The following is a 24,320-nucleotide window of genomic DNA, read 5'->3' as shown; positions in this document are numbered from 1 at the left end:
CAGGATTGGGCTTAAGGCAGGAAAGCAGCTGGCCAACGGGGAGGGACCTGGGCCACCCAAGTCCTCTGAGCATTCTGAGCCATTTTGGCTATAGATGGCTGCCTTATTCCAGAATTGTAAATGAACCATTTAAAATTACATGTCTTCATTCTCCCTACTGGGAACTCAGTTGCCACGCCACCACTACCTGCTATACCTTTGCACTGGTAGAGGGGGTAAGGGACAGACAGCTGGAAACCAGCTGAGCCTGAGACTCCCCTCTTCCCCGAGAATTGGCTATCAGAATGGTCCCTTCTTGTTCTTTCTTCCTGAGCTGGGCATGAGCAGTGGCCATTCATTTCTGTAGTTGGCCCTGCCATGTATCACCGGGCCAGACACCGCAACACACATGCCAGCTGGTGCCAGATGACTTTCTTTGTATCTCTGTTCATAAACATGTTCCTCAATCATAGGGGCAAATAAAGGCTTCAAAAAAACATGTAGAGTATTTCTATGTCTACAGTGGAGAAAGTAATTTCTGCTCATGAGTTTGTTTTAAACCCTCTTTGGTTCCTGAGAAGAAGCCCGAACAAATGCCATGAAAGTTAAGTTAAAGCAGCTAGTGGAAATTCTGGGTGGACTGCCCCTGTGTATAGGAGGGCACCTATCTCTCAGAAGCAAGATTCCCAAGTGTTGTCCTCTGTTTCCTCACTGCAGGAATTCCCTCAAGGTCTCTATCATTTAGCCCTTGCTGGAATTCCCTCCTCTGGTCTACCCTCCTTAACATCCACCCCCTATCTGAAATTCTTCCTCCATGGCCACCCCACAGCCCACCTTAGCAGGCTGTTCATTTCCTCCAGGCTTCCTGATTCCCTTCCTGTCCCTGCAGGGCAGGGGCCCCGAGGAGCTGGAGGCCCGAGGCTCCTATTCTGGTCCCAGGGCTTGGGGATACCCACCACCGTGGGCTAGCAGGAGGATGGACGTGGACTTGATCCCGAGAGCCTGGCCTGGCCGCAGCAACAGCTCTACAGAATCAAGGCAAGCGTTGGGGCCCGGGTTTGGGAGTGGGGAGGCACTCCAATACCAAGGATACCTATGCTCAATCAGTGGCCCTAACTGTTTCTTCTAATGATCTGAGGCTGAAAGGTCTGGGGCAGGGGCTGCAAGGGGCCCTGGACCCTAGCTGGGACTGTGTTACTTGGGCACGTGTGAGCATGGAACCTGCTGCTGGGACCTGAATGGGGCTATGCTGGCTTAGCTGTACGGCACTGTCTATATCCCAGCCCCTGCCCGGAGGCTCAGTGATGGGTCTAGGATGCGAATTTGGTAGGCCAGGTTACTCTAGTTGCTATAGTTTAAGGGGTCCCTTCTCTATACATAGCAACCCCGAGCATTAGCACTATGCTAAGTCCTCCCCAGAGGCAGGAGGCAGGGTTAGAATCACCTCACGCAGCTGTGTGGAAGATGGTCCATGGGTTCAGAAGTCTTAAGCCTGGGAGCCATGAAGGATAAAGGACAGGCAAGGAGGGTGAACAGTGTCTAGGAGAAAGCACGGTAGTGGCATTAGTAATAGCATTGTGCACAGTGAAGATGCAGATGGCCAACTGCAGATGCAGCCCGGATAGGTGGTGTGGGGCGCCAACAGGAGAGGTTCTGAAGGAATGTGGGCGCCAGGAGTCCTTGGCCAGGGTGAGCCCTGGGTGGGTGTGCGCTGAGCCTGAGATGCAACCTCCTGTTGGCAAAATGGACTTCCTGAGAGGTGTGGGAAGCTCATCTGTGGGAGTCCGGATCAGCATGGTAGATGACATTCGCAAGGGCGATAATACGTCCTTCCCTTGGGGAGTGGCTGGCAGAAGGTTGAGGCCTGAACAATACCTTCCAGTTGTGCTGATCCTGACAGGGTAGTACCCCAGAGAAGTTGTAGGGGCTGCTGCCAAGTAGCGAGCTGGGCATCTATGCGCCTGATGCTGTGGCTTTGTGTCCTGAAGCCTGTGGTGAGGCAACATGGAGTTGGCCTGTTGGTTTTGCAGACTCAGGTCCGTAACCTCAGTGAGAGAAGTCTTAGAGACAGGATGTTTGTGTAAGTGTGTGAAGGGCGTCCGGATACCCAGAAGCCCTTTCAGGATTGCACCTGCGACTGGGCGTGTTAGTTCAGACTTGGGCGCTCTGTCCTCGGTGCACTAGTCCAGGGCTTGGTGATGGCCATAGTTGTTGAGCGCGCCCAGGGCTAAGTTTCCCATGCCACCTTTCGGGACAAGCTATAGTCGCCGTCCCATTGGGCGTCTTCCCAGACTAAGTCCCAGCAGTTCTCTTGGCCCACGCCCCGCCTCTACCACAGCAAGACCCTAACTGGCTCCTGTTTTCCACTCTGACTCTAGCTGCAGCCCCGCCTCCCGTTCAAGATCCTGCCCCTTACTCTTCTGGTCCTCTGCCTCCCATCCCGCCCCACGCCGCGGTCCTGCCTCCACACTGAGGCTCCGCCCACAAACCTCCCCGCCCCACACCGCGGCCCCGCCCCCGCACTTCCGGGCGGCGCCGGCGGGGGCGCTCGGGCCTGGGCTTCAGCGGTCTGGGCTCAGGCTCCCGGCTCAGGGAAGCGCTTGCGGCCGTTGCGGCCGCCGCCGCCGCCGCCGCAGGAGCCCGCTGGGATAGGGCTGGAGCTTCCTTCTAGAGCGGGCCGGTGAGAGTGAGCAGCCGGGGCTTGGCGGCGCTCTGCGGCCTGCCTCGCGCCTCCTCCGGGCCACGGGTCGCCGAGCTGCCGCCGCTGCCGCGATGGGGGTCCCCCAGGGCCGCGCCCCCGCCGTGGCCGGCCCGCCGAGCCGCCGCTGAGCGCATGGGCCTCGCCAGGCCAGGAGCCAGGCCCCGGGCCGCGCCTCCATAGCCGCCGCGCGCTGGTGAGTAGTGGGAGCCGGCGGGCGCGCTCCTGTGGCGCGGAGGCCTGCTGCCCGGGGCTGCGGGAGTAGGCCGCGCTAGGCCGGCGGACCCGGACCCGGAAGAGAGGGGCGCGCGGGTTGCGGGCGGGAGGCGTGTCGGAGCGCGGCCCGCGATGTGCGAGGTTGTGCTCTGCGCGGGGAGACCAGAGCTCCAAGGGGAAGCCGAGTAGGAGAGGTGCAGGCTCCGCAGTACGTGTAGAGGCGTGGGGGCTGCGTGATATGCTAGGCATGTGGGGTGAATGACTTTAGTGGCCGATGTGCCAGGGAAGGAAGGGGTGATAGTAGGGCACGGGGATAGTAGGCCTATGTGAACAGGACGAGGGAGTAAAGAAGACCAAGGATTCTAAGAATGATCTTCAGCTGGATGTGTCTCTGCTGAGTGTGGTGTGCTTGGGGTTGTTCACGGGTCTGGGACACGTTTAGGATGTGGGTGAGTTGGTGTTGAAGAGGTGCTGGTGGCAGACTGTGTGTGTCCTCCCTTTGCGTCATCCCCCAACCGCTGCAAAAAAGTAAAGGAAAGTAGGGATGAGTAAGAGAGCAAGGAGGGCACTCGGGGACTCTGCTGTGGTTCGACTTGCCAGACACCCTGTTGTCCAGGTGTCCCTTTCTTGTCTGGATGATGCCTTACTTACCCTCTCCCCCAAAACAAAGCAAATCCCCCAAAACCAAAACCCAGAGCTGCACATTTTTAGTTGGGCATGAAGACAATATAGAGAAAAAAAAATCCACCAGCCTTGGATTTTTTTCAGCTCATCTCCTGGATAACTTATAAAGGGTTCTCACAATGTGTGAGCTCCTAACTTTACTCTCAGACTAGTGGAGAACATGGAGTCCAGTGTTACCTGAGAGAGGCAGCCCTAGCTGGTTTCAATTTTAGACCATAGCTTCAGGGATTTTGTTTGATATCTCAGCAGGTGTTGACTTGTCCTGCATCTTTCAGAGAAACAAAGTGGGTTATGATGGCCCCTAAGACTTTATGTGATGGAGGACTGGAGTAAATAGGAAATTATAGCCCTGACCTCTCAAGAATTTAATCAGTGGATAGTTGGTATAATGCTAGTCACGTTATTACTTCCACATTCAGTCTAAATCATAAGCTTGGAAGTTATGCTTGAGTATAATAATATATACACACATACCCAGGGCTGTGTGTTTTGACAGTGTCAAAGGGAATTTTATATATGATATCAGAATTGTGGAGTCACTTTATAGGTGGTGGTTACATATTTGAGGCCATATTTGGTGCTACGGGTGTTGGACTCTTACTGAATTTTCATAGCTACTTTATGTGTGGTATTTCTGTGTGTGCCTTAAATGCTAGCTGTCCTCTGTGGGAACCCAGGGATTATTAGAAATTGGGCTGTTGCTAGCGTTAGTAATTTGTGGGAATGCTCATGTACTTCCAGAGACAGGTGGCCAGGGATGCAGGCCCTTTTTCCTGTGGTGATAGCCTAGATAAGAACATGATAGGCATGATGGTCTAGTGTGGTATGTCAGACATCCATTGTGCTTACTGCATGGAGACAGCTCCCAGAAAGTGACTGAGGTTAAAGAAAGGTGTGGGGAACTCTGAACAGCAGGAGACCACAGTCATAGGGGCTGTGACCTTAAGAAACAGGCTGGTCCTGCTGAGGCTGAGATTATAACCTACCTAAGAAGTCATTAGCTGTAGAAATGTCATAATTGTGACCCACCTTTTATTTGTACATGCCTCTTCCTTCAAGCTATTAGTAATCTAGTCATCAGCATTGTTAGCAGTTAAAGTGTGTATTGTGTGAGAATGAACACAAGATGGATTTCATGGACGTCAGGGCTCAGCACTATGGAGTGGTGACCAGGGAGAGCCACTCCCTTATTTTTAGTTGTAGATGTACATTGTGCTGTTTTTGTTTTGTGAGAGTCTCTTGTATCCCAGACTGGTCTCCAACTCTTATGTAGCCAAGAATAACTTTGAGTTCCTGATCTCCTGCTTCTTCCTCCTTTCAAAGGTGTGCACTGCCACTCAGTTTTTTGTTTTGTTTTGTTTCCAAGACGGATTTCTCAGTGTAGTTTTGGCTGTCCTGGAACTTGCTCTGGAGACCAAACTGGCCTCTAACTTATAGAGATCCACCTGCCTCTGCCTCCCGAGTGCTGGAATTAAAGGCGTGCGCCGCCACTGCCTGGCTACCATTCTATTTTATGCAGTATTGGGGGTGTGGAGATAGAACCCGCACCTTAGCTTTCTAAGGTAACACACTACCATCTAAACTACATCCCCAGCCCATGACCTTGATCTCTTGATTAAGATCTTGAACTCTTCACCTTGCAAGTTCTGGGGTTCCAGATGTATGCCAGTACATTGGCTTTATTTATTTATTAAGTTAGGTTCTCATTTTGTAGTCTAGGCTAGCTTTGACTCAGGATGATTCTTCCATTTTGTACCCTCTGGCTTGTTTAGTGTTCTGGACATCCTACTCTGCCAATATGCCTCTCTCCAGCTCACTTTTAGTGGGTATGTTTGGGACAAGGCCGACTGTTGTTATCTCCCCCTTTGAATAGGTTGAGAGGCATTGCTAGAGCTCAGGCTCCCATGGGATGTGGCAAAAAGGACCGAAGATCATAGCAGAGGTTCTTATCTAAATATGAACAGGTTTGGTTCCTTCTGCTTACTGTACACAGCAATAAAAACTATAGTTCTCTAATCTCTAAGAGTGTAGATTGTATAGTTTTCATCTGGTGGATCTAAACTGTATTTCCTGTATGCTTCTTTAGCAGAAGTGTTTACAATTTATTTATTTATTTATTGTACTTTTTCTGCCTCTCTTAAGTTCCTAGTCTGATTTGTTATCAGAAGGGAATCTCCTAAGAGAGAAATTAGCAGCCAAGTACAGTTTTTTGGATCTCTAAAGTTGTCCATGTTGATGATGCACAGAGAGATGCCTCTGTATGTGGACTGTGTCCTTCCATCTCTGTCCATGGTGTGGAAGGTGATCTCTTAGCTGTGGAGAGCAGGGAGGACATCTTGCTATATGATTGCTCATGTTATGAGACATGTCCAGGATGAAAAGTGATAGAGCAGACAGGTAATACAGAGACTGTTAACTTGGAATGTGCCTGTCCACCTGAGGATCTGTAATGTGCCTCGTTGTTTCTTAGTGTCACTAGGGCAAGTGAAGTTATTGTCTTCACGTGTGAGGGACCAGCTCACTGATGCTGGCAAATGGGGACAGAGTTACCCTTTCTTCTTCCAGCTTTCCTGTCCACTGGACAGTTATTTCTTTAGCCAGGATGGGTGATCTTCAGGCCTCACCACTGAAGGGCATCCCTTGAAGGGCAGCTGACCTCTGTGATCCAGGCTTTCACATAGTGTGAGAGGCATTCTTGTAAAGGTTTCCAGGAATTGTCTTAATGATAGAGCAAAACTTCTGGCCAAAATATATCTCTGCTGGAAGCCTGCACTGAGTCTCTGCTCCAAGTGGGAGTGGGAGGGCGTCACTGCACATCTCAAGAGAACCTCTGGTGTCCATGGACCACCTTTCCTAATCCTTGTCCTCTTAATGGTTTCAACAGGACAGATTGATTCCCTTGGGAGCTGTAAGTACTGAGGTATTAGGGTGCAGCGCTCATTGTTCACTGACGCAGAGTCCCAAAATGAATGTCCAGGAGCAGGGTTTCCCCTTGGACCTCGGAGCAAGTTTCACCGAAGATGCCCCTCGGCCCCCAGTGCCTGGAGAAGAGGGAGAACTGGTATCTACTGATTCGAGGCCTGTCAACCATAATTTCTGCTCTGGGAAAGGTGCCAGCACTAAAAGTGAGACCTCGACAGCTACCCCAAGACGTTCAGATCTGGATCTGGGATATGAGCCTGAGGGCAGTGCCTCCCCCACCCCACCATACTTGAGGTGGGCTGAGTCATTGCATTCCTTACTGGATGACCAAGATGGGATCAGCCTGTTCAGGACTTTCCTGAAGCAGGAGGGCTGTGCTGACTTGCTGGACTTCTGGTTTGCCTGCAGTGGCTTCAGGAAGCTTGAGCCCTGTGACTCAAATGAGGAGAAGAGGCTGAAGCTGGCAAGAGCCATCTACCGAAAGTACATCCTGGATAGCAATGGCATTGTGTCCAGACAAACCAAGCCAGCTACTAAAAGCTTCATAAAGGACTGTGTCATGAAGCAGCAGATTGATCCTGCCATGTTTGACCAGGCACAGACAGAAATCCAGTCCACCATGGAAGAGAATACCTACCCTTCCTTCCTTAAGTCTGACATTTATTTGGAATACACAAGGACAGGCTCAGAGAGTCCGAAGGTTTGCAGTGACCAGAGCTCAGGGTCTGGGACAGGGAAGGGCATGTCTGGATACCTGCCTACTTTGAATGAGGATGAAGAATGGAAATGTGACCAAGATGCAGATGAGGATGATGGCCGAGACTCTGTCCCCCCCAGCAGGCTCACCCAGAAGCTGCTATTGGAGACTGCTGCCCCGAGGGCCCCCTCAAGTAGACGGTACAGCGAAGGCAGAGAGCTCAGGTGAGTTCGGCACAAGGTGTCCATTTTCTATACACACCTCGGAGACCTGGCAAAGGAGCAAGGGAAAGGTGGTAACATGTGGCCTTGTTTTCAACCCCAACTGAAAACTCTACTGCTGCTGTTGTTGAATTATGGTTTTATTTCCTAAATAGATGCCGTCATACTTGTCATTAGATATCTTTTTATATTTGCGGAGTTGAGAATACAATGAACAGGACTTGCTAGATGTAATCCTACCTACTTGGGAAGCTGAGGCAGGAGAATCAAGAATTGTGTGTTAGTCTGGGCAACTGGTAGAGATTCAAAATGAAAAGGTGTGGAGGCTTATTGGAGTTTCTGCATAGCATGCTGGAAACCCTCCTGTAGTTCTCTCCTTAGTAACACTTGTACTATGAAACATATGGCTTTGTGAATTATTAGAAGCATGGAAATTCTTAATGTTTTTTTTTTTTTTTTTTGGTTTTTCGAGACAGGGTTTCTCTGTAGCTTTGGTGCCAATCCCAGAACTAGCTCTTGTAGACCAGGCTGGCCTCGAACTCCCAGAGATCCGCCTGCCTCTGCCTCCCGAGTGCTGGGATTAAAGGCGTGTGCCACCACCGCCCGGCGAAATTCTTAATGTTTAAACTTTACCCCGAGCATAAAATTCATGTCTTCTTGAGCATAGGAGAAGGACCTGATTGGAGACAAAGACTCTAACACTTAATAATGGGAGGGGAATACATTCAAACGCATAGAAGATTCTAATTGCTTTCTTTTAACTTTAGACTTATTTTATTTCATGTGTATGAGTGTTTTACATCTGTGTATATATACCACATGTGTGCCTGGTGTCCACAGAAGTCAGAAGAGAATTTCCGATCCCTTGAGACTGGAGTTAACAGATACTTGCCAGCCACCATGTGGGTGCTGGGATTCAAACTAAGACCCTCTAGAAAGACAAGTGCTCTTAACAGCTAAACCACCTCTCCAAACCCCACCCTCCTACACCTTGCTATTTTAATCTTTAGGATTCCTCCTGAAGAATGAGACAGTAGTGAGGCAGTTTCTGTGTAGTCAGTTGTTGGAGGGGTCAGAAACTCCTGATGTCTGTGCTTGGAATTCCAGAACTGGACATTTCCCCTCCACATATCAGCCCAAGGGTGCAACTTGAGGAACAGCAACAGTGCTCCCAAATGACTATAGCTTTGAAACTTGTTTTTTCACCTTTCTGTTTAATTTTTTTTTAATATTTACTAACGCACGTGTGTGTGTATGTGTGTATCACGCGCGCACCTCCAGTATGGTGGGGTTGGGGAGGGGTGTGTGTGTGTGTGTGTGTGTATGTGTAGGTATGCACGGGCCTCCAGTATGGTGGGGTGGGGAGGCATTGCCCTAAGGCTCATATTTGTGGAATATGTACGCATTTGTGGGGGTCACTTCTTATGGTTCTAGGGGTTAAACTCAGTCATTAGTATTGGTGGCAACCTCCTTACCTGCTTACCTGCCTTGCCAACCCAAGCTTTACCATTTTTTGAATTCAGTATCATGGTTATAGGAGGCTTGTTTGGTTGGTGCTTGTTTTACTGTGGGCGTAGTTTCCTGCTTATCCACTCCCCCCAAGCTGATGGCTAGAGACTTAGCTCATCATTGATCGCAACATGAAGACTTTTCCCACCTGCTGAGCTGGTTGTTGGTTGGGGTTCAGAACCCAGCTGAGTCTGGTGGCACAGGGATCCAATCAGGTGGATTGTCAAGAAAGCAGGTTCATTGAACTGTAAAGAAAAGCTACTTGAGACTTTGTCTTCAAAAAGACAAAAACAAAAAACAGTAAAAATTATGGGTATAGCTGGGTGATGGTGCTGCATGCCTTTTATCCCAATACTCAAGAAGCAGAAGCAGCTGGATCTTTTTTTTTTTTTTTTTGATTTTTCGGGACAGGGTTTCTCCATAGCTTTTGGTTCCTGTCCTGGAACTAGCTCTTGTAGACCAGGCTGGCCTCGAACTCACAGAGATCCGCCTGCCTCTGCCTCCCGAGTGCTGGGATTAAAGGCGTGCGCTACCACCGCCCGGCCAGGTGGATCTTTGAATTGGAGTTCAGCCTAGTCTATAGAGAAAGTTCCAGGACAGATGTGGTGGCACACACCTTTAACCCTGTCAGGGGAGGTAAAGGCAGACAGATCTCTGAGTTTGAGATCAGCCTGGTCTACAGAGGGAGAAACCAAAATTGGTCACTTATAAAGCTACAGAACTAACACTTCTTTAGTTTAGTGACACAGTTCAAAGTAGACTGTTGAACTGTGTTATTTTATTCATTGTCATTAACCAAGTGTTATTTACTTAGCAAGGTCTTCCTTCCCCCAATACAGGGTTTCTCTCTGTATCCCTGGCTGTCCTGGAACTTGTTCTGTAGATCAGGCTGGCCTTGAACTCAAGAGATACATCTGCCCTGCCTCCTGAATGCTGTTATTAAAGGCATACACCACCACAGGCCAACTATTTAGCAAGATTTTACAGGAATTTTTTTTTTGAGACAGGGTCTTATGCATCCTAGGTTGGCCTAAAAGTTTCCCTTTGAGCCAGGTGGTGGTGGCGTGCGCCTTTAATCCCAGCACTCGGGAGGCAGAGGCAGAAGAGGCAGGCAGATCTCTGAGAGTTCGAGGCCAGCCTGGCCTACAAGAGCTAGTTTAAAGAGCATTGGTTGTTCTTCCAGAGGTCCTGAGTTCAATTCCCAGCAACCACATGGTGGCTCACAACCATCTATAATAGGATCTGATGTCCTCTTCTAGTGTACAGGCATACATGTAGACCACTCATACATAAAATATAAATAAGTTTTTTTTTTGTTGTTGTTGTTGTTTTAAAGAGCTAGTTCCAGGAGAGGCCTCAAAGCTACAGAGAACCCCTGTCTCGGAGAACAAAAACAAAACAAAAATTCCCTCTATAGCTGAGAATGACTTGAGCTTCCTGTCCTCCTCCTCCACTCTAGAATTCTGGGATTACAGGAATGCACCACCAATTTATGCAGTCAAGGTTGAATTTGAGGCAATGGGTGTTGACAGATTTTTGACCAACTGTACTACATTCTTAGCAGTTGATTTATTTATTTATTTATTTATTTATTTTTTTTGGTTTTTCGAGACAGGGTTTCTCTGTAGCTTTGGAACCTGTCCTGGAACTCGCTCTGTAGACCAGGCTGGTCTCGAACTCACAGAGATCCGCCTGCCTCTGCCTCCCGAGTGCTAGGATTAAAGGCGTGCGCCACCATCGCCCGGCAGTTGATTTATTTTTTGAGGCAAGATCTCCTATAGCCCTCAGTCTAGCTGTGTAGTTGATGATGACTTTGAATTATTTATTCTCCTTTCAAGTGTTGAAATTACTGGCAAACTCCCCCACCTCATTTCCAACATGTTTTTTTTTTTTTTGCTGTTGTTGACTGTGGTATTTGTTCATGTTTTTTATTTACAATGTTAATGACCTAATTCAAAGCCTTATGCATTAGAGACAAGTTTATCAATAAATGACTTCCCTTCAACATTGTAATTTAGATACATTCTGCTTGTCGTGCAAGGGGCTATAGTTAGGAAGCACAAGGCGGGGAATAAGAAAATCCAACCCAACCACACACTGGGATTAAATTTTGACTGAATTGGCTACTGTTTCATGTGCTTTGAACAGAAATTCAACTTTTCTTTTTTTTTCTTTTCCTCCTTTGCTCTCTCCCTCCCTCCCACTTTCCTCTCCCCCCTTTTTTCTTTTTCTCTTAAGATAGGATCTCACGCCGGGTGGTGGTGGCACACGCCTTTAATCCCAGCACTCGGGAGGCAGAGGCAGGCGGATCTCTGTGAGTTTGAGACCAGCCTGGTCTACAAGAGCTAGTTCCAGGACAGGCTCCAAAACCACAGAGAAACCCTGTCTCAAAAAACCAAAAAAAAAAAAAAAAAAAAAAAAAAAAAAAAGATAGGATCTCACTATATAGTCCTTTCAAATTTAGACTCTGTAGACCAGGTTGGCCTCAAACTCCCAGAGATCCTCCTACTTCTGCCTCCCTAGTGCTGGTACTAAAAGATGTGCCACCACACCTGACTAGCACTTTCCTTTATGGTTCAGTGAACTTGCTTTCTTGACAACCCATTTGGTTGGATCCCGTGTGATGGAGGTGGAGGTGGATGCCTTGTGAACGTGTGCTCTAGCTACCCTTGTTTACTTGCGTTTCCCATAGCAATGAAGGAAGATTATTCATTGGCTCGTAGTGGGGAACATTGATGCTGCTATGTCCTGCTGGACCTTGAATGTTTAGAGCAGCGGTTTTCAACTTGTGAGTCATGACCTCTTGGGTTGTCAAATGACCCTTTCACAGGGATCACATGGCATTAGCAAAATTAAAGTTATTAAGTAGCAACGAAAATTCTATGCTTGGGTGTCACCATAACACGAGGAACTGTAGTAAAATCGCAGTGTTAGGATGGTTGAGAACCATTGGCTTAGAGCCTAATGAGGTACAAGTAGGACAATCCTGTAAGCAAAATGGGGCACCTTACCTAGACAGCATGACTATTTCCCAGTAGAGGGAGAGGAGTCCTCCGAAGGAAAATTGGGCTGATGAGAATTAGGAAAAGAAAAGTTGATGTTGAATAGATATGACTAGCAAGTGTTCACTAGGGAAGGAGGCCTCAGAACTGAATCTTGCTGAGTGATAACTTGTTTGTGAATGGCATGTTAGTGAGATACAAAGATCCAGAAATAGTGTAGCATGATACCAACAGACTTGGGTCACTGACCGCCTTGCCTTGTGTCTCTGATTTGGTGCTCTGCTGTGCTTTTGTTGGTGGCCATTCTGCCTTGACAGGAGTTGCCATTCCTGTGTGTCAGTGCATGTGCATAGTGATTTTCATATAGATGACTTGAAGCTTGGTTCTTTCAAAACTGAGAAGGCATGGTGCTCTCAGCTGAAACCAAGAGACACACTACTCTTGATTGGATTTTGAGTTTATTATACTTATGCAGGCACTGTGAGCTCTTAGGCCTAAGTGTCCCAGCACACTTTCGGCATTTGCTTTGCTTCCTCTCAATTTTTCTCTTTCTAATTTACCCTCTGTATTGGAGACTGAACCTAAACCACTGAGCTATGTACTCAGATCTCTCCTCTCTCTCTCTTTAATTTTGAGATGGTTCAGTGGGTAAAGGCACTTGCCACTCATCCTGGCACCAGAGTTTGATCCCTGGAACCTGTGTAAAATTGGAAAGAGAGAACTGACAGTAAAAGTTGTTCTTTGACCTCTACACACATGGTATACATACACCTCTTCTCAATAATAATAAATGAAAAATTCAAAGACTAGAATAAATTTGAGATGGTGTCACTAAGTTGCTCAGGCTGACCTTGAATTTGTGATCCTTTTCCCTTAGTCTCTTGAGCAGCTGGGATTACAGGTTTGGGCCACCAGGTCCTGGACCTCTGTTAATTCTTGAAGAAGACCTTTCTGTTTATTGCCTGTTGTGTGTGAATTTTGGACCTAACTTAGATTGGTTCATTACCTGCCCGTCTGCTCTCCTGTTCTTCCTTCCTTCCCAGTGCTGAGACTTACATCTGAGAAATAGGGCATGTTAGGTTGATGCTCTGCCACTGGGCTACATACATTCTTAGCTTGATTTTTTTTCTTTTGGCTCTTTGGGTTTTTTTTAGATAAGGTTTCTCTGTGTAGCTCTGGCTATCCTGGATAGTTCAGTAGACCAGACTGACCTTCAGTTTGGAGATCTGCCTGCCACTGCATCCTGAGTGCTGGGGTTAAAGGCATGCACCACCATCACCTGAAAATACCAGTACTTTTTAAAATTGTTTTTGTTTGTTTGTTTTTGTCCTTTTGAAAACAAGATCTCTCGTGTAGCCTAGACTGGCCTAGAACTTGCTATGTAGCCAAGGCTGGTCTTGAACTTCTTTCTCTCCTTCATCTTCCAAATCTTGAGATTTCAGGTATGTGTTCCTACACCTGGCCTCCTCTATTGTTACTTGTGTGTGTGTATGCAGTGTGTGGGGTGAGGCAGTGCCTACAGAGCCAGAGGGAGTTAGATACTCTGGAAATGGAGTTACAGAAAATTTTGTGAGCTACCTTACTTGGGTGTTGGGAACTGAACTTCATTCCTCTGTGAGAGCAGTATGGGCTCTTAACCCTGGAGTCATCTTCCCAGTCTCCTTTTTCTTTACTCCCTCCCTTTCTTTCTCTCTCTCTTCCTTTCACAGGGTCTCACCTCACTGCGCCTAGCCAACCTGAAACTCACTATGTAGACCAGGCTGGCCTTGAACTCACGGAGATCCACTTGCCTCTGCTTCCCCAGTGCTGCGATTAAAGGTGTACACCACACTGGATCCCTTTATTTCTTTTTGAGACAGGATCTTACTCTTTTGTTTTGTTTTTTGTTTTTTTGAGACAGGGTTTCTCTGTGTAGCCCTGGCTGTCTCACTTTGTAGATCAGACTGGCCTTGAACTCAGAGAGATCCACCTGCTTCTGCTTCCCAAACGCTGGGATTAAAGGTACGCACCACCACACCTGGCACTCTTTTTAGTTTATTTTTATTTTATGTGCATTAGTGTTTTGCCTGAATTATATCTGTATGAGGATGTTGGGTCCCCTGGAACTTGAGTTACAGATGGCTGTGAGCTGCCATGTTGGTGCTGGGAATTAAACCCGGGTCCTCTGGAAGGCAGTCAGTGTGCTCTTAACTGCTGAGCCATCTCTTGAGCTTCCTGCCATTTCTCAAGCCCTCCTGTTAGCCAAGTGGTCTTGAACTCAGCAATCCTATCTCATCCTCCCAAGTACTGGAATATTAAGTGTCTCCATATCCACTTACCAATAGTTTGTTATTGTTGTTTCATTTTATTTATGTCTTTGTGTTTGTGTATATGTGCACATGTGAAGGTCAGAGGACAACTTGCAAGAGTCTGTTCTCTCCCTCTACCACATGGATCCTGGGAATTGAACTCAGATTGGCATCCCTGGCAGCTAAGCTAGCTCCTTTACTCAAAGACTTGACAGCTACGGTGTTTTTGCATTGTTTTGTTTTAATTTTCATTTTTTTATTGTTTTTATTGAGGTATATATTTTTTCCTCTCCCTTTCCCTCCCCTCCCCTTCCCTTCCCTTCTACTCTTCCCATGGTCCACATGCTCCCAATTTACTCAGGAGATCCTGTTTTTTTTCTACTTTCCATGTAGATTAGATCCATGTATGTCTCTCTTAGGGTCCTCATTGTTGTTTAGGTTCTCTGGGATTGTGAATTGTAGGCTGGTTTTTCTTTGCTTTATGTCTAAAAGCCACTTAAGAGTGAGTACATATGATATTTGTCTTTCTGGGTTTGAGTTACTCACTCAGTACGATACTTTCCAGATCCATCCGTTTGTCCACAAATTTCCAGATGTCATTATTGTTTTCTCCTGTGTATAAATGTATACATTTATACACATTCTTCATTGTATAAATGCACCATATTTTCCTTATCCATTCTTTAGTCAAGGGGCATTTAGGTTGTTTTCAGGTTCTGGCTATAACAAACAATGCTGTCGTGAACATAGTTAAGCACATGTTCTTGTGGTAGGGTTGAATATCCTTTGAGTATATACCAAAAGTGGTTTTGCTGAGTCTTGAGGTAGGTTGTTTCCTAATTTTCTGAGGAATTGCCATACTGATATCCAAAGGGGCTGTACCAGCTTGCACTCCCACTAGCAATGCAGGAGTGTTCCCTTTACCCCACAACCTCTCCAGCATAAGTTGTCATTAGTGTTTTTGATCTTGGCCGTTCTTTTTTTTTTTAATTAATTTATTTATTATGTATACAATATTCTGTCTGTGTATATGCCTGAAGGGCAGAAGAGGGCACCAAACCCCATTACAGATGGTTGTGAGCCACCATGTGGTTGCTGGGAATTGAACTCATGACCTTTGGAAGAGCAGGCAATGCTCTTAACCTCTGAGCCATCTCTCCAGCCCCGATCTTGGGCGTTCTTATAGGTGTAAGATGGAATCTCACTCAGAGTTGTTTTGATTTGTATTTCTCTGATGACTAAGGATGTTGAGCATTTCCTTAAGTGTCTTTCAGCTATTTTAGATTCCTTTGTTGAGAGTTTTCTGTTTAGGTCTGTACCCTATTTTTGTATTGGATTATTTGTTCTTTTGATGATCACTCTTTTGAGTTCTTTGTATATTTTGGAGATCAGTCCTCTGTCCATTGTGGGGTTGGTGAAATTCTTTTCCCATTCCGTAGACTGCCGATTTGTCTTGTTGACCATGTCCTTTGCTTTACAGAAGCTTCTCAGTTTCAGGAGGTCCTGTTGTGCTCTCAGTGTCTGTGCTGCTGGGGTTATATTTAGGAAGTAGTCTCCTGTGCCAGTGCATTCAAGCATACTTCTCACTTTCTTCTGTAAGGTTCAGTGTGGTTGGTTTTATGTTGAGGTCTTTGATCCATTTGGACTTGAGTTTTGTGCATGGTGATAGAAATGGGTCTATGTTCATTCTTCTACATGCTGCTATCCAGTTAAGCCAGCACCATTTGTTGAATATGCTTTCTTTTTTCCATTTTATATTTTTTGCTTGTCAAAAAATCAGGTGTTCATAGGTGTGTGGATTGATATCTGGGTCTTCAATTTGGTTCCATTAGTCCTCCTGTCTGTTTTTATGCCAGTACCAGGCTGTTTTTAGTTCTGTAGCTCTGTAGTAGAGTTTGAAGTCAGGGATTGTGATGCCTCCAGAAGTTCCTTTTTGTACAGGATTGTTTTGGCTGTCCTGGGTTTTTGCTTTTCCATATGAAGTTGAGTATTGTTCTTTCAAGGTCTGTGAAGAATTTTGCTGGGCATTGATTTTCATTTTTTAGACTTACTGTTTTATGTGTTTGTGTGTGGGCGTAAGTGTATGAATGTATACCACATGTAGGAAGGTACTCTCAGAGGTCAGAAGAGGGTATAGAATTTTTTGGAACTAGAATTAACAGATGCTTGTGAGCCTGATGTACCATCTCTGCAGCCCCATAGTTTTAACAGGTAGGAATTAGGATCCTGGCAGTTTGGCTCTTAGGCCCAGGTATCGTGACACATTAACTGGCAGGCATGGGTATTACTCTCCTTGGTAGGTTAGCCTGACCCACAAGTGTCATTTGAAATTGGTCTGGGTTTCATTTGTCAGGTCTTAATGAGCAGGTTTGAGCCATTTGGCTGCTAGTTTTAACCTCAACTTCCCAAATGCTCTCTTTCATACATGTTTGCTACTTTTAGCATTCTTGTTATTTGTGTCCTTTGCTGTACATAGTAGAGTCTCCTAGATATTTTCCTATGTCTTTCTGGGCCAGCCCAGTAGTATACTCCTGGTCAGGCTTGGTTGCTGGTACCATTGACATTGAGTGGACTTTGGATGCCATTAACAGCGAGAGCTTGGCTGGGTTCCTGCCACACAGCCCTCTCCACTCAGAAAACAGATCTTTTAGACACGATGACCAGCCCTTGCTCTCCAGCCCTCTTGGAGTTTGCTTGAGGAACTGTTACACCTGTCAGTTTATTGACTGTTTCTGGTGATGGCTTAAGAAGTCAATAACAAGCCGGGCGGTGGTGGTGCACTCATGTAATCCCAGCACTTGGGAGGCAGAGACAGGCGGATCTCTGTGAGTTCGAGGCCAGCCTGGTCTACCAAGGGAGTTCCAGGACAGGCTCCAAAGCTACAGAGAAACCCTGTCTCGAAAAACAAAACAAAACAAAAAAAAGAAGTCAATAACAAAACAAAAAAAGAAAAAAGAAATTGTAAGAGGAAGCACCCAATAGGTGCAAAGTTCCGAAGGTTAGTTTTGCATCATGATTTGAGGCTCCAGTGAGAGCATCTAGTTTCACTTGATCTTAGCCAAAAGGCTAAGAAGCTATGAGAGATTTATTTAGTTTCAGAGGAAGGTGTAGTCTTCTAAGCCTGAATTCTTTTTTTTTAAGATTTATTTATTAATTATGTATACAGCGTTCTGCCTGCATGTACACCTGCAGGCCAGAAGAGGGCACCAAGTATCATTATAGATGCTTGTGAGCCACCATGTGGTTGCTGGGAATTGAACTCAGGACCTCTGGAAGAGCAGTCAGTGCTCTTAACCTTTGAGCCATCTCTCCAGCCCCTGAGCCTGAATTTGAAGACACAGGTACAAAGATGTCTTAGACTAACTTGACCTATGGTACTGTCTGTTCATGGTTATTTGTGGCAAAGACAGTTCATATTTTAGTCTGGCCTCCTTGCAGCCCTTCTGTATTCTCTTGCTGTTGCCTTTGGGCATGGGGCTGAGGGAGACAGCAAGTTCCCATTGCCATTCCTATCATTTTCCAGATGTCTGGATGGTTCTCTGAAGTGAACTCCCCTTCCCCCTCCCCCCCCCAGACAGGTGTAGACCAGGCTAGCCATGAACTCACTGAGATCTGCCTGGCCTGCCTTTGCTTCCCAAGTGCTGAGATTATAGGCGTGGGCTATAATGAACTCTTATTAGATGACCTCATAATGAGAAAACTGGAGACTCTTCTAGACAGTTTTAGTATACAGATTTGCGTTATCAGGATGAGACTCTGATCCTGAGTGACTGGGTAGCTTTCTGGGCCCTTTTGGAACCCATATTTCTCCCTGGGTTGTTACTAAGAAATACTTGGTATGGAGGTCAATGAGTAGCCCTGATGTTAAGTTCTCATGGGATATACACTTTATTTGATCCAGATCCAAAAACTGTTTTTTTTTTTTTTTAATTTTTGTTTTTGGGGATTTTGTTTTGTTTGTTTGAGGTTTTCAAGACAGGGTTTCTCTGTAGCTTTGGAGTCTGTCTCTGTAGATCAGGCTGGCCTCGAACTCAGAGATCCACCTGTCTCTGCCTCCCGAGTGCCAGGATTAAAGGTGTGTGCCAACACTGCCCGACCCCCAAAAAGTTTTTATAGTAATTAATTTTAGTTTATGTGCATTAGTGTCAGATCCCCTGGAACTGGAGTTACAGACAGTTGTGAGCTGCCATGTGAGTTCTGGGAACTAAACCTGGGTCCTCTGAAAGAGTAGCCAGTTCTGTGCTCTTAACCAATGAGCCATCTCTCCAGCCCAGATCCTGGAACTTTGTAGAACAAATTGGCCTCAAACTCACAGGGATCTACCTGCCTCTACCTTCTGAGAGTTGGGATTAAAGTCTGACAGTGTATTCTCTTTAATTGCTGAGCCATCCCATCCCTTCACTCCCTCTCCCTCAACCTAAGTGTTGTTATTATTTGTGTATGCATGCACACATGGTGTGTGTATGTCAAAGAACAGCTTTCTGGAGTCAGTTCTTCCCAGCATTGTGTGACTCTGGGGGTTTGAACTTAGATTGCCAGGCTTGTTCCATAAGTACCTTTACTAACCGAGTCATCTAGGCAGCACTCAAACAATGTGTTTTTTGTTTGTGGATATTCAATGAAAATGTAAAAATCATTTCTGAGCTAGTAAGTAGAACTACCTTTTCCCTTTAAATTGTTTTGATGTGCTTACACTTTTAATCCCAGCAGAGACAGAAGGATTTCTGAGTTCAAGGCCAGCCTGGTCTACACTGAGGGAGCCTGTCTTTTTTTTTTTCTTTTTCTTTTTTCTTCTTTTGAAGTAGAGTTTCTCTGTGTAACAGCCCTGGATTCTGTTCTGGAAGTAATTCACGCTCTGTAGACCAGGCTGGCCTCAGACTCACAGAAATCTGCCTGTCTCTGCTTCCAGAGTGCTGGAATTAAAAGTGTGGGCCACTATGCCTGGCTTGAGAAAGTCAAATAAAGAGAGGGAGAGAGAACGTTAGTTTTGTTTGGGGATGGTGAGATGAATCAGTAGTTAAGAGAGACTGCCTCTGAGCCTGAGGATCTGAGATCTGAGTTCCATCCCTGGGATCCACATAGTAATAGAGAGAAATGACGTCTATGAGTTGTTCTTTTTGATATCTGCAAACACACGATGGCACACACTCACCCACATACAAATAAATAAAAATGTAATAATAATAAGGAATTAGGTTCATGGTGAATTTTGAAACTTTAGCTTAAGCTGGGGGTGATGGTGGTACATGCCCTTAGTCTCAGTGGACTATGTGAGACCAGCCTGGTCTATAAATTGAGTTCTGGGATAGCCAGGGCTACCCGTAGAAATTCTGTCTTGAAAAACCAAAAAAGAAAGAAATTCTAGCTTAATAAGCTCCCAGACTGTAGTTTGTGGAATTGACTTCCTTCTTACTGTGTTGTGACAGTGGAGAATTTGCAGGACTTGCCTATTAAATGGAGAGATGAAATAAGGACCTGTAGAATGAGGTGTCGTGGAGAAGCCATAGATAATGAGTGGCAGGTGCTCAGATTCCCACCAGATACCTGTGGGTTTCAGTCTCTCTACCTGGGCATTTAGCCTCCTGAAGAAAACTTCTGTTAGATACTGTAGACACCTGTGGATTGCACATGATGAGGATGACACATTGAGAATTCCAACACTAGGTCTTCCTCTGCCCAACTTGTTCTTTTAAGCTTTTTTATATCAAAAGTGGCAGGATCATCCATGCCTCACCTACCCTCATCAGTCAACAGTAGCCCTGGTCCTACTATGTACAGAGGTGTTGATTCAAATCTCTCCTTGCTCTTCTCACTGCTCTCCTGCTGGGTCACCACAGGAGCCCTCTGACAAAGTTCTGCTTTCACAATTTCACAGCATTTTTTTTTCCCTTGAGACAGAGTTTCTCTGTGTTGCTATGGCTATCCTGGAAGTCACTGTGTAGACCAGGCTGGCCTCGAACTGAGAGATCCAACTGTCTCTGCCTCTCAAGAGCTAGGATTAAAGGCGTGCGCCCTCACCGTGACCCAGCTGGCAGAGCAGTTCATGAAAATACCATCTCTTCTACCAATGCTGCAGAGACATCCTATGAGCCCTAATGTGCCCACCATACTATCTGTATATGTACATGCCTGTCAAGAGGTGGCCTTCCCTGCTTTTGCCCTACAAAGCTCTACAGTCTGACAGAACTCCATGGTATTCATGAAGTGCTGTGGGTAGAAGTCAGACAGAGAGATGGGGATCAGCTCCAGTCCTGAACTCCTAGGCCTTGTGATGCTGTACATACTACTGCTTTGTGGGTTTATGAATGGGAAGCACTGACAGACAACACAGAATTGAACATTTTATGAAGCTGTCTGTGTAAACCATGTTAGCTTGGCTTTTACCCACAGCAGTGTTTAAAGAGAGCAAGGTTTATGTATTCAGCACAATTTGTTGGAGTGTGTGCATTTCATTGTGGCATCAATATGGTCTCTCCTGGAGGTCAGATGCTTGGTGACTCTGTCATTGTGTCAATGTGGGAGTCAGTTGTGAAAATTCAAGTTTGGACTGAGTGTGGTGGCACATGATTTAATCCCAACACTCAGGAGGCAGAGGCAGGTGGATCTGTAAGTTCAAGGCCCGCCTGGTCTATAGAGCAAATTCCAGGACAGCCGGGGCTCTTACACAGAGAAACCTTGTCTCAAAAAAGAAAAAAAGAAAAAGAAAATTCAAGTTTGGCCTGTGCTTTCTGATGCTGTCAATTTTTCTACAGTCTGGATTTCATATATATTAGTTTACCCTGCAGCTCTTGGTTGTGGCTGAGTTATGGGAGTTGGTTAATCTGATCCTGACAGTTCTTCTTCAACCCTGTCCAGTCTAAGGCTCTGTGACCTTGTGTGGGAGGAAATAGCTTTGCTTTTCCCACTGTATCTCACCAGTAAGAACCCACTATTTGTGAGTCATAGAGCCCTCTTAGAGTCAAGAATTTCAAAAAATGTGGGGCTGGAGAGATGACTCAGCAGTTAAGAGCACTGACTGCTCTACCAGAGGTCCTGAGTTCAATTCCCAGCAACCACATGGTGGCTCACAACCATCTATAATGAGATCTGGTGCCCTCTTCTGGGGAGCAGGTACGCATGCAGGCAGAACACTGTAAACATAATAAATAAATTTTTTTAAAAAGTTAAAAAAAAAATTCAAAAAGTGTGTGATAATTCCAAAAAGTATGTGATCTACAGAAGCATTCAGGATTCAGGTGTCTCTTCAGTTGCTTCTGTGGGTTATGCAGCTATCTGACATTAAATATGGGTAGCTTCCTACCCAGCCAGGCATGGTGACACACACCTTTAATCTCAGCACTCAGGAAGTAGATGCAGGGGAATCTACTTCCTAGTGAGTTTGAGGCCAGTTTGGGCTACAAAGCAAGTTCCAGGACAGCCAGAGCTGCTACACAGAGAAAACCTGTCTTGAAAAACAAAACAATTAAAAAAAAAAACCCAAATCTGAGCTAGTCCCCTAGTACTTAAGCATCTTTTTGTGGTGCTAGACATTTTACGCATGGGTCAAAGCCGTTGTCTTCCCCATCTCTACACCCCAGTCCCAGCCTTCTATATAAGTGTCATTGGCAAGCCTAGAAAATGAGTGCAGGGGCCTGGAGAGATGGCTCAGAGGTTAAGAGCACTAACTAATGGCATCAGATCCCATTAGAGATGGTTGTGAGCCACCATGTGTTTGCTGGGATTTGAACTCAGGACCTCTCGAAGAGCAGCCAGTGCTCTTAACTGCTGAGCCATCTCTCTAGCCCTATTTCTCAAATATGTGTTTATAATTTAAAAGTATGTTTTTTTTTCTTCTGTGTGTGTATGTTTGCATGTGTCTGCATGCATGTAGAGTCCTGAGATTGATATCGAGAGTCTTGATTGGTTTTTAACCTTACTCATTGAGGCTCAATCTCTCAGTTGAACCCAGAGTTTGCCAGTACAGCTAGTTTGACTAGCCAGCTTCTCTAAGGATCCCCTGTCTCTGCCTTCGAAACACTAAGAATATAGGCAGTCTGTTACATCCACTTGACATTTACATATGCTCTGGCGATCTGAACTTTTTCTCTCACTTTTGTGAACAAATGCTTTAACTTTTGAGCTATTTCCCCAGTATAAAAAGTACATTCTTAAAAAAATTCAGAAGACTGAGAGATGGCTCTTCCAGAGGACCTGGGATCAATTCCCAGCTCTCACAGCTTACAATATTTGTAACTCCAGTTCTAGGGGGATCTGATGCCCTCTTTTGGCCTCTATGAACACCAGGCATGCACATGATGCTCAGACATATATGTAGGCAAGATGCCCATATACATGAAATAAAATAAAGGTTAATGACTTAGATATAACTTTAATGTCATCCTAGCACTTGGGAGACTGAGACAGTATTGCTTCCTGCTCAAGACTACACTGGTCAACAGAGTGACACCCTGTCTTAAAAAGTTAAAACTAGGGGCTGGAGAGATAGCTCAGAGGTTAAGAGCACTGGCTGCTCTTCCAGAGGTCCTGAGTTCAATTCCCAGCAACCACATGGTGGCTCACAACCATCTGTACTGAGATCTGGCGCCCTCTTCTGGCATGTGGGCATACATCGAGGCAGAATGTTGTATACATAATAAATAAATAAATCTTTAAAAAAAAGTCAAAACTAAACAAACAAAAAGTTACAGGAGGCCTGTATTTTATTAAATTTATTCATTCATTTATTCATTTTGTGCATGCACCCATCCTCTACATTTTATGTATCTTACTCCCTCCTCTCCTCTACCACACATACAACACAGAGTTTCTCTATGTAGCCCTGACTGTCCTGAAACTCATTATGTAGACCAGTCTGGCCTCAGAGATTAGCTTACCTCTGCCTTCTGAGTTCTGGGATTAAAGAAGTATAATACCACTGCTGTTGAGACAGGATCTTTATTTAGTTTGGCTGTCCTGGAATTTGTTAAGTAGATTAGCCTGGCCTCAGATTTACAGGGATCCTCCCACCGCTAACCACCACCCGACTTGAAGTTATGTGTTTTTAACAGCATTAATACAATACTTACGTTTTTAAAAACCTAAGTACCTTTTTATATTTAAATTAAAAGAGTATGGTGATGCATGCCTTTAATCCCAGCACTATGTAGGCAGAAGTAGGTAGATCTCTGAGTTCGAGGCCAGACTGGTCTACAGAGAATTCCAGGACAGCCAAGGTTATACAGAGAAACCCTGTCTCAAAAAACAAAACAAACAAAAATTTAAAGGAATAACTTGCCAAGGTGGTGAGTAGTGTGTATGCCTTTAATCTCAGCTCTAGGGAAGCAGATGCAGTTGGATCTTTGTGAATCTAAGACTGGTCTGGTGTACATAGTGAGACCTGTCTCTAAATAAAGAATTTAAAAGTAAGACATTCAATACTTGAAAAAAGTATAGATTTTACACACACACACAGATGAGATTTATTTTTATTTATGTGTGTGACTATGCCAGAGAATAAAAGATACATGACTATAGGTGCCTGTTGAGGCCAGAGAGAATGTCAGATACTCAGGAACTAGAGTTATAGGTGTTGTGAACTATCTAATGTGGGTGCTGGGAACTGAGCTTGAGTCTTCTGTAAGAGCAGTGACTGCTCTTTAGTTGCTGAGCCATTTTTTCCCAGCCACTATAAAATGTTTATTCTGATACTAAGCACACTAGCATGAGTCTGGAGAGATGACTCAGTGATTGAGAGCACTGGCTGCTTTTACAGATAATCCAGGTTCCTTTCCATCACCAGTAGCTCACAACTTCTGTAACTCCAGTCCCAGGGTATCCAACTCCCTTTTCTGGTCTCCATTGGCACCAGGCTCTCAAGTAGCACACAAACATACTCACACACAGAACACCCATACATATTTTATAAAATAAAAGCAACAAAATACGTCAGCATTATATTCTTAGAAAAAATACAAACAGGATATATTACAAATTTATGTGCCAATAACTTTAGTTCACATCATACAAAAAGCAGTAGTTTAATCAACACACACAAGCTTTTGTAGGTTCTAAACTGAAGGATTTTTTTCTTTTTATTTCTCTTTAGAATCCTTCACACCTGTGACT

General features: G+C 45.4%; 1 protein-coding gene across 3 annotated transcripts in view; it reads left to right on the top strand.

Moving 5' to 3' along the window:
* The window catches only part of Axin1 (axin 1), a 64,305-nt gene that overhangs the window by 3,808 nt on the left and 36,177 nt on the right, over positions 1-24,320 (top strand). For 2 of the 3 annotated variants that reach the window (XM_075941426.1, XM_075941425.1), the window contains exons 1-2: positions 2,517-2,873; positions 6,462-7,420. In XM_075941426.1, coding sequence (XP_075797541.1) covers positions 6,543-7,420 — 878 coding nt within the window. In that variant the 5' untranslated portion in view covers positions 2,517-2,873; positions 6,462-6,542. Of the gene's footprint in view, positions 1-868; positions 1,018-2,516; positions 2,874-6,461; positions 7,421-24,320 lie in introns of those variants that run through there. The other variant, XM_075941427.1, reaches the window with a different exon arrangement.

The sequence above is a fragment of the Microtus pennsylvanicus genome, chromosome 11 (genome assembly GCF_037038515.1).
Source record: "Microtus pennsylvanicus isolate mMicPen1 chromosome 11, mMicPen1.hap1, whole genome shotgun sequence".
NCBI lineage: Eukaryota > Metazoa > Chordata > Mammalia > Rodentia > Cricetidae > Microtus > Microtus pennsylvanicus.
Note: the sequence above shows the minus strand (reverse complement) of the source record. Positions and strands in the feature narration are given on the sequence as shown.